General features: G+C 46.6%; 1 protein-coding gene across 1 annotated transcript; it reads right to left on the bottom strand.

Annotated features, from left to right (window-relative positions):
• Window positions 1-84: 84 nt before the first annotated feature.
• RPL30 (ribosomal protein L30) lies at window positions 85-4,082 on the bottom strand. The gene is made up of 5 exons (XM_080340338.1): window positions 3,979-4,082; window positions 3,841-3,891; window positions 2,759-2,904; window positions 1,510-1,640; window positions 85-257 (listed from the first exon to the last, which is right to left on the bottom strand). The coding sequence occupies exons 2-5, from the start codon at window positions 3,859-3,861 to the stop codon at window positions 208-210; spliced, it is 348 nt and encodes a 115-aa protein (XP_080196464.1). The 5' UTR covers window positions 3,862-3,891; window positions 3,979-4,082; the 3' UTR covers window positions 85-207.
• Window positions 4,083-12,609: the final 8,527 nt, after the last annotated feature.

Raw genomic sequence — 12,609 nt, 5'->3', positions numbered from 1 at the left:
CTCAAGATCCACAACTTCTAGAGAAAGAAACATGCAAGTTTTGTCCTGTGAAGGTTTTTTCTAACACAACAGGAAACACAGGAGTGGTAATGAATCTTCATTTATATAGTTTGTTCCCTAAAACCAGCAAAGGTATAATACAAATTTTTCTTAAAACAGATCTGTAACCAGTTTTATTGTAGAAATAACACCTTTACAGTAGGTAATTTACTTCTCGCTGGTTTGTTCTGGCATGCTTCTAATGATGTCAGAGTCACCTGCGAAACAAAAATGTATTGTTACAAGAGGACCCACAGAAAGATCTGTTTTCAGGAATAAGTCAAAATGTTAAAAAAAACACAACACACTGACTCCACAAATAGGAAACAACCTAAAAGCAATACAAAGACAGCCTGTTTAGAAACAGTGGCTTGATTAAAAAAATACCTGTAACTGTATTTTGCTAATCCATACACATTATTTTTTATGGTAATTGTGTACCTGTCACTAGCATTTACAAAGCCAGTACTAGAGCAAAAATCTAGTCCTGGAGGACACAATGCATAGTCTTAATATAGCGAATGTCTAGCCTCCCCTGATCACGAAAACATCAGGACAGCGAGAATATTCGCATTGTTACACAGAGGTAAGATTTATTTGCAGTTCCTTAGCTTACTTATAGCCCCCCCCACCAAAATCAAACCTAAATTGCACATTTTCAAAAGTAAGTTTACAGCTAGTATTTGAATGTAAACAAGCTAAATGAAGTTTTCTGAAGAAACAGTGAATTCAAACCAATGTCACTTGGGGAACAGTTGGTTAAAGTTATTGCAGAAATCATTAAATCCATGTGTATGCATTTTGGTCAACAAGTAAAACAAAAGATTGATTCTTCACTTATAAGATTTTGGAAAGAGCATGAGAAGTCACCTAGTAAGCAGTCTTTATGAGGAACCTGAGCAACTCTCCAGGACCAAGAGTGCTACCAAAGCATAGTAATTACACACAGATTTACAGTTTTAGAATAAAACATGTAACTTTCAGCCCTGGATTAGTATCCACCTGCATATAGGTTATTTTTGTATATATTATTCTAGGAAGCAGGACAACTCATGGTCCTTTGTCTTAGATTCAGAACAGTCAAATAAGGTTGATTCAAACAGCATGTTGCACAAGCTCAGGTTCTAGCTGATGGGCTCAGAAACAGGTACCATAAGTTGCTTCCCAGCCACTGAAACCTCATTGCAGACTGACAGGTAGACACAACGCATGCTCACAGGGTTTGGCAGTAAAAGGAGCTATGTGTAAACATAAGTAGCAGCAACTCCAGGTTCTGAGAACCTGGGACTCAAAAAGAACAGGAACTTGGTGAAAAAAAAAAATTGTAATTGAGAGCTAAAACTGACAGAAAATGACAGCAAGGTGAGTGATCACTCTTGCACGTTACTTGCTCAGTGCTGCTACTCACAGGTGAACAGAGGAACCACTCACACACCCCCATCTGGTCACTACACTGTTCAAGAGACATACCTGGGTCAATGATGGCCAGTGTGCACACTCTGTAGTATTTTCCACATGCTGTGCCCAATTCAATGTTGTTCCCGCTGTAATGATGGACGCCAGTCTTGGCAAGCATAGCGTAGTACTCGATCTCTGATTTTCTGAAATTCAAAACCCAGGTGTTGCGGTACTGACAAACAGTTCTGACTGACTGTAATACAGTGAGAGCAGCTTTAATTCCAGTCACACTTAAACCTTACACAGGCTTCCCTCCCACCAGGAAAACACATCTGTTCTTTGTCAAACATCACTATTGTGTTGTGGCTCAGGCTCCCTTATCCAGCATTATACTGAAGAGATGTAACAGCAAACACACTTCTGGAGTGCAAATCCTCGAGGCTGCTCCTACCCATGCTCGTTTCTACAGGGAAGAAGAGGATGCAAGACTTTCAGGCTTCCGAAAGTTTGTAGGAGCTAAGCCAAAGTACATAAATGATGACCATTATTAATGCTGATAGCCAGTGGCCAGATGCTGACCAAAGACCTGACTGCTCCTATGCAAGAAACTATGTATCTTTCTTAACAAAAATCTATATTCCTTTCTCTTGTGACTTCCACCAGGAGATTTCAGTGGTGAATATTGTTCCTCAAGCACTTCTGGGATCCCCACTAACATACTGTCTATGTAACAGTCCTGCCATTTCTCAAGCATTTAATTTTGGTTTTCTGCATTTGCAATTTCTTGAATCCATCAATATCCTTTTATGACAAAAAGAGCACAGAAATTCAACAAAGAAAATGTTGGGGAGCTAGTAAAGACTTAATTCTCAAAAAAAGCAATTTCAGTGGCCACGAACCTAAATTTTTAACTTACTTGGAAGCAGTTTTTGTGTGCTTCAAGTATTTTACGTCACTGTTAATTACCAGTTTTTCTACCTGTAAAATTATTTTCCAGTATGCTACTTTTAAAAAGCACAGGAATTCAGCTCCATTATACTTTTACTGAATGCTATCCCAGGGTGAAAATCTTACAGTGTCTTCACTAGCACAAACCCTTTGAATTGGAAAGCTAGAAAAACGTTGGGAAGCACTTCAACATGTCCAAATCTGTAATCACTACACACCTAACAACCCATCCCATTTGTTTCATGGCACTCTGGAATATGCCAGCAAAGTACTCTGCAGTAATAACTCACTGTAGTGATTAACATGAAGTACACACTGTCTTTGTACAACGAACCTGCCTTAAAGATAATTGTTTTTTCGTACATCTGCTTACCTCAGAGCAGGACAGTTGTTGGCTAAGATGACCAACTTGGCTTTGCCCTGCCGAATCATTTTCAGAGTCTGTTTGTATCCTAGCACATATTTACCACTTTTCATAACCAGCTGAAGCCTGGAGTTTATGGACTCTAGGGACTTTTTCTGAAAAAAGATGTAGAAAAGCATTATGTTACTTTACATTTTGCAAAATGGCAGAGAACATATGATAATGAAAGAATTCCAAATATGAGCAATCTTTTAATAATTCCCCTATAATCTGCAATGCAGAATAAGAAAACCAGTCTAACAGACAAGTAGAAGAAAGCTTGTGCATAAGGGGGTTGATACTATGTTTTTCCAAGTTCATAAAAATAACTCTTACTCATGCATCTTACAACAGGAAAATACCTCTTAAAGCATTGTTGCTGCTATTCATCTTAATCAGTAATGTCCTGGTGTATTTGACAGGACTTTACTAAAGCTTAGCTACTCAAATCCAAGTAAGTGCTGCTTCTGTCTTGCAAATCTAAGCCAGGTTTGGAGTATGTCTCTTCCCAGAGCAACACTAGCAGTATTATATAGGTCAGCAAAAACAAGTAATCAAATGCAATACAAGCTGACACTCCAGCAAGACAGCACGATGCTCACGACAATAAATGCATCTGCAAGGACGAACACCATCATCTAACAAGGAACCCATATTTGCCAGAGCCGCTCTAAGAGAAAGACAAGAACGCAGCAGGAAATGGAACAGCCGAGCTCCCTCTGCATAAGGACCGAGCACCAGCTCCCCCACACCCCAGCAACCAGAGAGCCCCTGTAAGCAGCAGCCCGGGATGGCGAAGGAGGAAACCGAGGGCAGAGGCGGGTGGGTGTGAGGCGGCCGCAGGCGCGGCTGGCAGCCTGTTCAGGGAGGGCAAGGCCCGAGCTCCGAGAACCGCCACAAGTTGCTTCGGCTGCGCCCAGGGCTGGCCGCCGCCTCCGGTGACCGCCTCGGACCCCGCCTCGGCCCGCTCTGCCTCACGGCGACCCGCCCCGCACAGCGCCCGCAGGCCGGGCCGCCACCACGTGAAGCCGGCGCGGCCCGCTCCCACTCACCGTCTTCTTCGCGGCCACCATGTTGCTGCCTCTCGCGGGGTCGGGCGGTACCTGGAACACAGGGGTGAAGGAGGGACGGGTTAGCACCCGGCAGCAGCCCCCGCGCCCGCCCACAGCCCCGGGCCGAGCCCCGCTCACCGGAGACGCGCCGCCAAGATGGCCGGGCAGCCAGAAAGGAGCGAGCTCCCACAAGGCATCGCGGATCCCCGCGCGGCAGCTCTCGCGAGAGCCGCGCACGGCCTGCCCGGACCTCCCTCCGGCTACCAATGCGCCTGCGCACAACCACGCATGGCCAGACCGGGCGGGACGGCGGGGCGGGGGCGGGGCCTGCCCGAGCGCGGGGCGGGGCGTGGCCGAACGCGGGGCGGGGCCAGCGAGCCGTGAGGTGCCGCGCCGTGGCTGCCGCGGCTCGGCGCTGCCTTGCAGCTCCTGCTTTCCGCAGTTGGACAGCCTGCCGTGTTCTGCAGAGCGGTTTTAAATGCACTTTTTCGCGTCAGGGCCTTGCGGGAGGCTTCAGGCGCGGGTGAAGGAAGGTCCTTGCAGGCAGAGCCGCGAGCTCAGTGCCATCCCTTTCACCTCTGCCATCTTTTCCCTTGCAGAATGTGGGGGCCATGAATGGCTCTGGAAGAGGGAGCTGATTTCAGGGGTACCCCTGCAACCTGCACTCAGATTAGGAGAGAATAGAATACTTTCCGTAAGAGTTTATAAAACTAGTTCTTTCCAGTTATGTGGGTTTTTCTAAAAAAAAAAAAAAAAAACTAAAACAGAAAACAAAACCCCACAACAACCAAAACCCACATGCAGTTCCTGAAGAACTTTCTGGCAGACACTTCAGGCATTGGACCCCAAATTCTGTCCCTAAATCTGGGTGGAATAAGGATCTGTAGGGGGAAGTACATGCAGAAATGGGCACCATGGTCTCTCACCCCCCAAATCTTCCTTATGTGGCTGTGAAGGTCTCTCCTGGGGGTCCGTGGTCCACCAAATGTCCTTTAGGCAAAGGGCCGGTCCAAATCAGATGAAAGCAACACTAGAAGGAAGAAAAGGCTTTTCCCCAACCAAAATTCCTTAAACAGTATGAAACAGTCACTGTTTAAGTTCAGCAGCTGGGGGCGGGTGGGCATTCACAGTGCAGGTGCAGAAGTGAAGCATGGAGGAAGGCAGGTCAGGCAGGGTTTGGCACCCAGGCATCCTTCACAGGGGATGCTGAGCTCAGCCTCCATGAGGAGGCCATGACACAGCAGGAACAAAAGCAAGGGAGAGAAGCGGCAGACAACCTCTCCATCTCGAACAAACAAGTCTCAAGATGGAGAGATCCAGGGAGCAGGTGGCAACCTCAGGAGAAGCAGCATTACTTCTTTGAGTCCTGGCAGCCGGCACTGTGGCCACATCCAGCGCTCCTGCCTGCCCCACCAGCCACACGGCCCAGGAGATCACCTCCTTCATGAGCTGACCCAGGTATTAAGGCTGATTCAGGGGCTCTGCAGGCTGGTGCTCTGTTTCGCCATGAAGTAGAGCGTGCAGGGAAAAGCACAGGGAAAGCAGGGCCACTCCTCCTCCCTCACAGTTTCTCCACCCTGGCCTTTACTCTGCACTTGCCTGGTGAGAGGGCAGGGTTTCCAAAGGAGATGGAGATAATTTAATTCAAATGTGGAGAGCAGTGGTCTTGAAGAAGGTCTCTCACCACCTCTCCCCACCTAAAATGCTGCTAAGGTTGTATAATAAAGCACTGGTTAGCAAAGTGAATTAGGAGAGTGACAGCACTGCCAGAAAAATCACTGATGGAATGTTGACCTGTCCCAAAAATTGAAAAGCATCTTCATCATTTGATTCTGGAGGAAACTGAAAGCAACTCAGAGTATCTGAAAAATTCTAAGTGATCTAGAAGATGCAAAATATCTAAGATCATGTGGAAACCTTATTTTCTTTGAGTCTGGACATGCAATCACAGATTCCTGACTGGAGTAACAGTCTAATGGCCATACTTAGCTAGGGCCATAACTTCATGATACGTTGACTTCAGTAGAGATGGCAGCTGAAGGAATTCCCACCCCTAGCCTTTTTTTTTTTTCTTTCCAGAGTTTCTTTTAAGTCAAATCAGTGCTTCAATTGGTAACAAACCCATAGCAGAACTGATACAGCCGGTGGGATGTCCTGCTGGGGTGGAAATGTGTGACCCGGGAGGAGGAGAGGAAAGGGCAAGGCAGGGAGCTCCCATGGCAGCACTGACACTGATGCCAACACATCAGCAGACAACAGTGCAAGCCATGCTCGCCGGGTGTACTAATTTTGGGGGACAGACATGCAAATTCATGTATTTTCCTGCACAGATGGGGGTGGCTGGTGATACCGAAAAGTCGGCAAAAAAGACTCCTTAACACTGTTTTGAAAGTGTGAAAAAGCAGGCACTTTTATTGAAGCACTCTGGATGTTTGATGGATCGTTCCTCTAATGGAACGTGCACATGACTCACACTTCTTGGTATTTATTACAAATACCTATTGCATATTCGTTTGCTTCTACTGCTTAGTTGATGGATTAAACATAAATTATTTACTTAATCCTGCCCTTTGCTGGAAGTCTATCTTTGGTATTTGAGGGTCGTCATCAGGAGTCTCTAGGGATCCCAGGTGGTCTTTGCAGCCTGGTGCCCACCCTGTGTTGGCTTATTGACCTAATTTCTTGAGCATGCATGTTGTCATCTTGTGCTATGACACAGCAAAAATCATGTAGCTCTTTAGTGGAACGTTCTGCTTTCCCAGCTTGCAAACCAAGGACATACCACTTTGTCTCATGTCCAGTCCCTATAGAGCTACTGTTTCTCTAATATGTTTCTGCTACATTATGCTTAATCTTGCTACGTTATGCCTTGGGGTTTCTAAAAGATTTTTGTTCCTCTTACCACTGGGATCACTCATGGGGTCTCTTGCAGTTCAGCTGCAAGAAGTAAGCTCTGGGCACACTGCAGATGCAGGCCCGTCCGTGCGGCATGGGCACATGAGTTTCTGCGGAGAAATCCATATTATGCAACCCCAAGCATGGCCCCCTCAAATGCCATGGTAATAATACTGTCAGCTTGTTAACAGAATGGTCTCATTGCTCATAGAAAAATTATGTGTAATCCAATGACAGTAAAATGAGGCACTAAGAAAAGAGGTACATGTGCTATTAGGTGTGCTGTTGTAGATGGTGTATAGTTAACTGAGAGAAAAGGTTGGAAAGAAGACAAAGTTGGAAAGAAAAGCAAAAATAATACTGAAGTCTAAAAAATGAGTGAGTGGACACACTATGGTACAGCCTAGGGTGGATCATTTTGTTAAATTCTCTGAACTTCTGAGATCTTTATAAATCTGAAGTGGTAGTACTGCTGACCCTGAGAGAAAGTGGGGATCACTTTGACATCCGAGGACACAGGGGAACATCTGAAGCTGTACCACTGCGTACCCCCTTCCCTGAGCACCAGCAGGCACTGGGGAGAGTTAAAGACTTGCTACTTGTCAGAGCTGCTGAGAAGATCACAGGTACTGACCTGTCACCAGCAAAGGACCAGGAAATGCTGTGTGATGCGACAGGGAATGTTTCCAGTTGTAACCTCTGCTAAAGCCACTGCAGGGTGGGGGGGTGAGGGGGCAGTGTACCTCTAGCTGTCCTTCAGGTGCCAGAGGCCTCATGCTAACCCTGAAAGACAGGATACAATTCAAAAAAGAAAAGCTAGGCCTCCTACATCTTGATTTTACTAACATGACCAAAGGATACTATTTTGGTTGAATGAAAATATTCAAAAATACAGTCCTGTTCTCTCTTACATTTTTAGTCCCATCAAAATCTCTGCACAGTTACACAACAAGGTTGTGTGAACACCTGCAGCATTATTTTCTCCTTTTGCACTTGTCAGGGCTATTAAGAGTGACAGACAGTGTTCTCTGGTAATCATTACATTTACAGCAAATGCAAACATGTTCATCTGATTTTCACAGGGTCATGCACCAAACTATCCCCTGTATTGTCAGGCAGACAAATGCAACTCTCTGTTTCCGATTGCTGGGAATTTGGAATCCCAGTAATGCACAGATATGCTGGGTCTGGATGCAAACCTCTCCTTGGCCACCCTTGCAGTGGCTTTACTGGGAGGGAAGGGAAGGGAAGGGAAGGGAAGGGAAGGAAAGGAAAGGGAAGAGGATCGGTGGAATATTTAGCCTGAATTATCTACCACAATAAACAATTTAGAATATTTTATTGCCTGTTCAGTATTGGTCTTTTTGTACAGAATAGCCAAAGAATTGAGAAAAGGAGTCACAGTTTAAAAAAGAAAACATGATTAATATGATGTTTTGAAAAGTCTAATGTGATTTGGAAAGCCCCAGGATTCAGTTGTGTCAGAAAATAGATAGAAATTTAATAGCTGCAGTAGGAATAATATCTAAAATATTCAAAATTATTAACAGCTAGTGAGCTCTGTAGTGAGTGAAACAAGTTTGATTATGTAGTACTGGCCTGGGGAATTTTAAAATTGCCAGGAACTTAGAGAAATCTTTAAGAAGTTTGCTTTTGGAAGTGTATTTCTGCGTGTGTATAAGAGGACATATTTGTTGCTTTACCAGCTCTCAATTAACACTCCCAGTTTACATTCTATTTTAATTTCACAATTTATATTCCTAAGTAAAATAGTTTTCCTTTGTAAAAATAACCAGTTCAAGAGGATCATCTAGTTTGTTTGTTGTTCAAGGTTATTTTTAGCTATTTTGATACTGCTTTCATTTGGGGCAGTATCAGGATGGTTCAGATCAGAGAAGGCAGGGAGTCTGGGGAGAGGTGCCCTGCCCAGGGGAAGAGATGGGAAGGCTACTAAGGATTTTCATCTGCCAACATCACTCTGCAGCCACTGGATCACTTGCAATCATTTCTAGGGGCTCTCTACAAGGACAGGGCACAGCTTGTGAGTGCTGCTGCCATAACCTCTGCTCCCATACCCTCTGCCTCTTTGCCCCTGCCTTATCCCACCACCTGTCACACACCCAGAAACCTCATCTCATTTCCAGTCTCACACTTCTATCTCACTTCCCCAGCCCTGAGACTCTTACTTCCAAAGCTCCTCACCCTGCATCTTCACTGGAAAGTGTGTATCACTACCACCTGCCCTCGCAAATGGGTGAGCATGCTGACACGAGGATACATGCTGTCTAGAAAGCAGAAATAAAAAGTTTGAGCCTAACTGTCATCAGCTCCAGCCTTGTCTTGGCCTCAGTGATGTTTGCTTGGACATACAGGGGCTTGAAGAAAGAGGCATGCACCAGCTCGTGTTTGCCCAGTGAACTCTTCATCTACATCAGCATGCTAACCTGCCCCCATGGTAAACCTGTGGAGTTACTGCTTTTGGTGGAGGGGTGAGCATCGTGGTGCTACCAGCACAGCAGTACAGTGGCACAGAGGCAGCTGTAGAGCAGCACATTGTCCTGTGGGAATGTGTTTGTGCTGAATGATCTGCAGAGGACACACATTGTCCAAGCCTGACCTGATACATGGCAATACAGCTGATACACTGAGGTGCAGCCTGTCCTACCATGGCCCTACCTAGGCCCAGCTCCAGCACTGGCTCTGTTGTGTCCAGTCTTCCTGCTGAAAAGATGCAACTTCTCCTTTACTCATGGGAGGAGGGAAGAAAACCATAAAATTGTTATTTAGTGATGTCAGGAGTCACCTGCCAAATGGCCTTTGGGTTCTCATTCCTATTTCTGTACCTTACCCAAGGTCTGTTTAAAGAACGTGAAGTACACAGTAGTCCTGCCCCCCCAGTGGTGAGTGCCCTTGACTGCCAATACGTGCCCACACAAGTTCCCTCTCTCTGGCCTCGTAAATCATGAATTCCTTCCTTCACTGTTCCAGTAAGATGGATGGTAGGTACTTACCCTTTGGTTAGAAAACGGAGGGAAGCAGGTACAAAGCTCCGCAGGCATGAGAAGGAACTGAATGTAGCCTTGCCTTTTTTATTTTTCTCCATGCCCAGTGCTCAAAGAGTCTGCCCTGGTGGTCCAACCTCCTTACTGTGTTCTCTGAAAGAACATCATAGAAGAAAGGCGGGATGTCAGATATCTTTGCCGTCCCTCCCTTGTATATGTGCTGTCTGCAGGCAGCTTCCTCAGCTGTTGGGACTCCTCTGCAAGCACTAGGCACTTCTACTTTCTTATCTGTGCTAGCAGAGCCTGTCCCAGTTGTTAGGGACATGTCCACCTCGGATGCTGAGGCACTCGCATCTGTGCTGTACAGGGAACCCACAGGTTCTGTGTAAGGAACCAACCAAGCTCCCACCACAGAGCTGTTGGGATTTCACATCTGCAGCATGAACATTAGGTATGTCTGAAATTGACTTTTCAGTCACTAAACCCTTTGCTGCACTTGTGCTTTTGTGCTTACCCAGCACTGTGCTTTGCTAATACTGAAGTTACCAGCATTTCACTGACCAGTGTCTAGTAGAAATCTTATAGATACCCACAGAGAAATCTATACAGCTTACAGTTTTGTTTTTTTTTTCTATTATTTTTTAAAAGTGTCCTAAAAATGAACTCAAGTTGAGGGAGCAGAAGTTAATGGGTTTAGGCTCACATGGGGTATTCCTTCCTGTGTTACTCCATGTACGTTTGCCAGGTGATTTCCTGGAGTGATCCAGCTGCAGTGTGCATTGCACATGCAGCAAGACTTTACAGCTCCAGGGTACCCCTTGTATCCATACAATACATACCTTATCTGCATCAGTCTTCCCAGGTGCACCAGAGCTTGACACTTGTGCTATAGTGATAGTACACATACCGTATGATATACCACATCTCCAGGATTTCCACATGTTCTGCAGCCTGGCTAGTGCTCCACCTTGGCTGCAGGACATCAACAAACCCTGGACAAATGTCCAAAACCAATGTGATTTGTCTGGACAAGTTTCTGGATGGATAAAAAATGTTTACGTAGATTAATGGGTGATTACTCTAAATCTGAGAGGACATAATGAAACATGTCTTGGGTGCAATAAATAAAATACACTGGACTTGTTTATGCAAGCAAGTATATGGCAAACATTCTTCATTCTTACTCTTTGGAAAGTTTCTAAGCCACCTGGACTTCACTGGACATCTGCCAATTTGCCTGTATAGAAATATAAAAATAGTATTTTACCGTTAAGGCTGATGGTGAACATGTGGCTGCTGAATTCAGAGGACTCTGGAACCTGGAGATTCCTTCTTGCCTCCCAGCTGCTGAGACCCCAGAGGTCTCCCTATCCCAATCCTGTGGATGCATCACTGCTGTTCCCATTTGCAAGGAGGGCCAGTAGCGAGGCTGAGCCCCCTGTGTGTGTTCAAGCACAAGCTAAGACAGAGCACTGCACTTAGTAGCACTTACATATACCACATATACGATGACAGCTCGGTCCTACTGCTTCTCTCTGGTTGGTTCAGACTGGGGTTCCCTACAGAAACTCACACTCACAGTCTCAGGTTCATAATCACAAGCACATTCATGGACCCTCAAGCGTCAGCATGGCCTCCAAGTCTGTCTAGTACCCCTGCCAAGACCCTGAACCCTCTTACTGGGTGCATGGGTCTCCCTCTACTCGATGCTAACCTGTCTTGAAGTTTGCTGGTGAGTTTTACATACACATACACGCATCCAAGATTAAATTATTGGGTCTCCAGTTGTTGTCACACAGACCTGCCGTCCCTTTCTCTGCTGCTGCCACTTACACCTTTTGAGACGTAGCACAGAACGGTGTCTCAAGGGCAGGAACCCACCACACGGGTGGCCCGTGCTGCTCTGGGCAGCCCCGCCGGCCGCGGGGAGTGTTTTAAGGCACCATTGCCAGGGCCACCCCTGCACCCCTGCCCCCGGCTCCGTCACTCCGTGCTGCACGGCGGCACCTCCAGCCCCTCCTCACTCCGCCCCGGGCCGGGCAGTCGGGAAGCGACCGCAGCGCCATGGGCTGCTCCAGCAGCGCCCGCAGCCGCCTCCCGGAGCCGCCGCCCCCCGGAGCCGCCGCCGGGCCGCCGCCGCGGGGTGAGCCGGGCCGGGCAGGGGGCGGCGGGCCGGGGGCTTCCCGCGGGACGGGCTGAGGTCGGGGTCGCGTTGCTGTGAGCTGGGGCGGTGGTCCCGTCCTGGGCAGGCGGCGCGGGTGGGCGTCCCGCGGGAGACCCCGAGGGCGGGACCCCGGCGGGATGCTCCAGGCTCTTAATTCTGCCCACACTGAGCAGGGAGCTGCGCCTGGGGAATGATGCCTTCCTCAACCGCTGATCCTTTTACATTAATCAGTTGCTGGCTTCCATACACTCTGCACTTTTTTTTTTTTTTCCCTCCAACTTATTTAATTTGCAGACAGGTCCTGCAGTTGGTCCTTTCGTGTAATACCTTATAGATTCAATGTTTTTGGTTTGGGTTGTGTTTTGTTTGTTTATTCCCTTTAAAATAATAGTGAACTAGCAATACCTGACCCCGCAATCCTTCCTTTTTCTTATAAAATTCATACATCCACCCCAACACCGTTTATAGCACCAGCAATACTCTTGTGACTTTGATTTGGGTCAAGTAATAGCAGATTAATCTGGGGTGCAAGGTATATTTGTAGAATGCTTCATAAGAGTATGCATGCTATTCAGTGAAATTAAATACAACTTTGTTTCCATATTTAGCTCTTTGCTCCAAGGGAGGTTTGGAAACACTTTTATAAGAGCCTGAATGCTATTGTATACAGAGATTGGCCTCTCTGGACAGATACATCCTGAAGATAGA

Source organism: Nesoenas mayeri (assembly GCF_963082525.1).
Source record: "Nesoenas mayeri genome assembly, chromosome: 2".
Taxonomy (NCBI): domain Eukaryota; kingdom Metazoa; phylum Chordata; class Aves; order Columbiformes; family Columbidae; genus Nesoenas; species Nesoenas mayeri.
Note: the sequence above shows the minus strand (reverse complement) of the source record. Positions and strands in the feature narration are given on the sequence as shown.

What these genes read in the sequence shown, in the direction of transcription:
- RPL30 (XM_080340338.1), bottom strand. Translation starts at nt 3,861, where the DNA reads ATGGTGGCCGCGAAGAAGACG. An exon ending in TGGTGGCCGCGAAGAAGACG is followed by an intron (nt 2,905 to 3,840) that starts GTGAGTGGGAGC and finishes ATCTTTTTTCAG; the next exon opens with AAAAAGTCCCTAGAGTCCAT. An exon ending in AACAACTGTCCTGCTCTGAG is followed by an intron (nt 1,641 to 2,758) that starts GTAAGCAGATGT and finishes TTTGAATTTCAG; the next exon opens with AAAATCAGAGATCGAGTACT.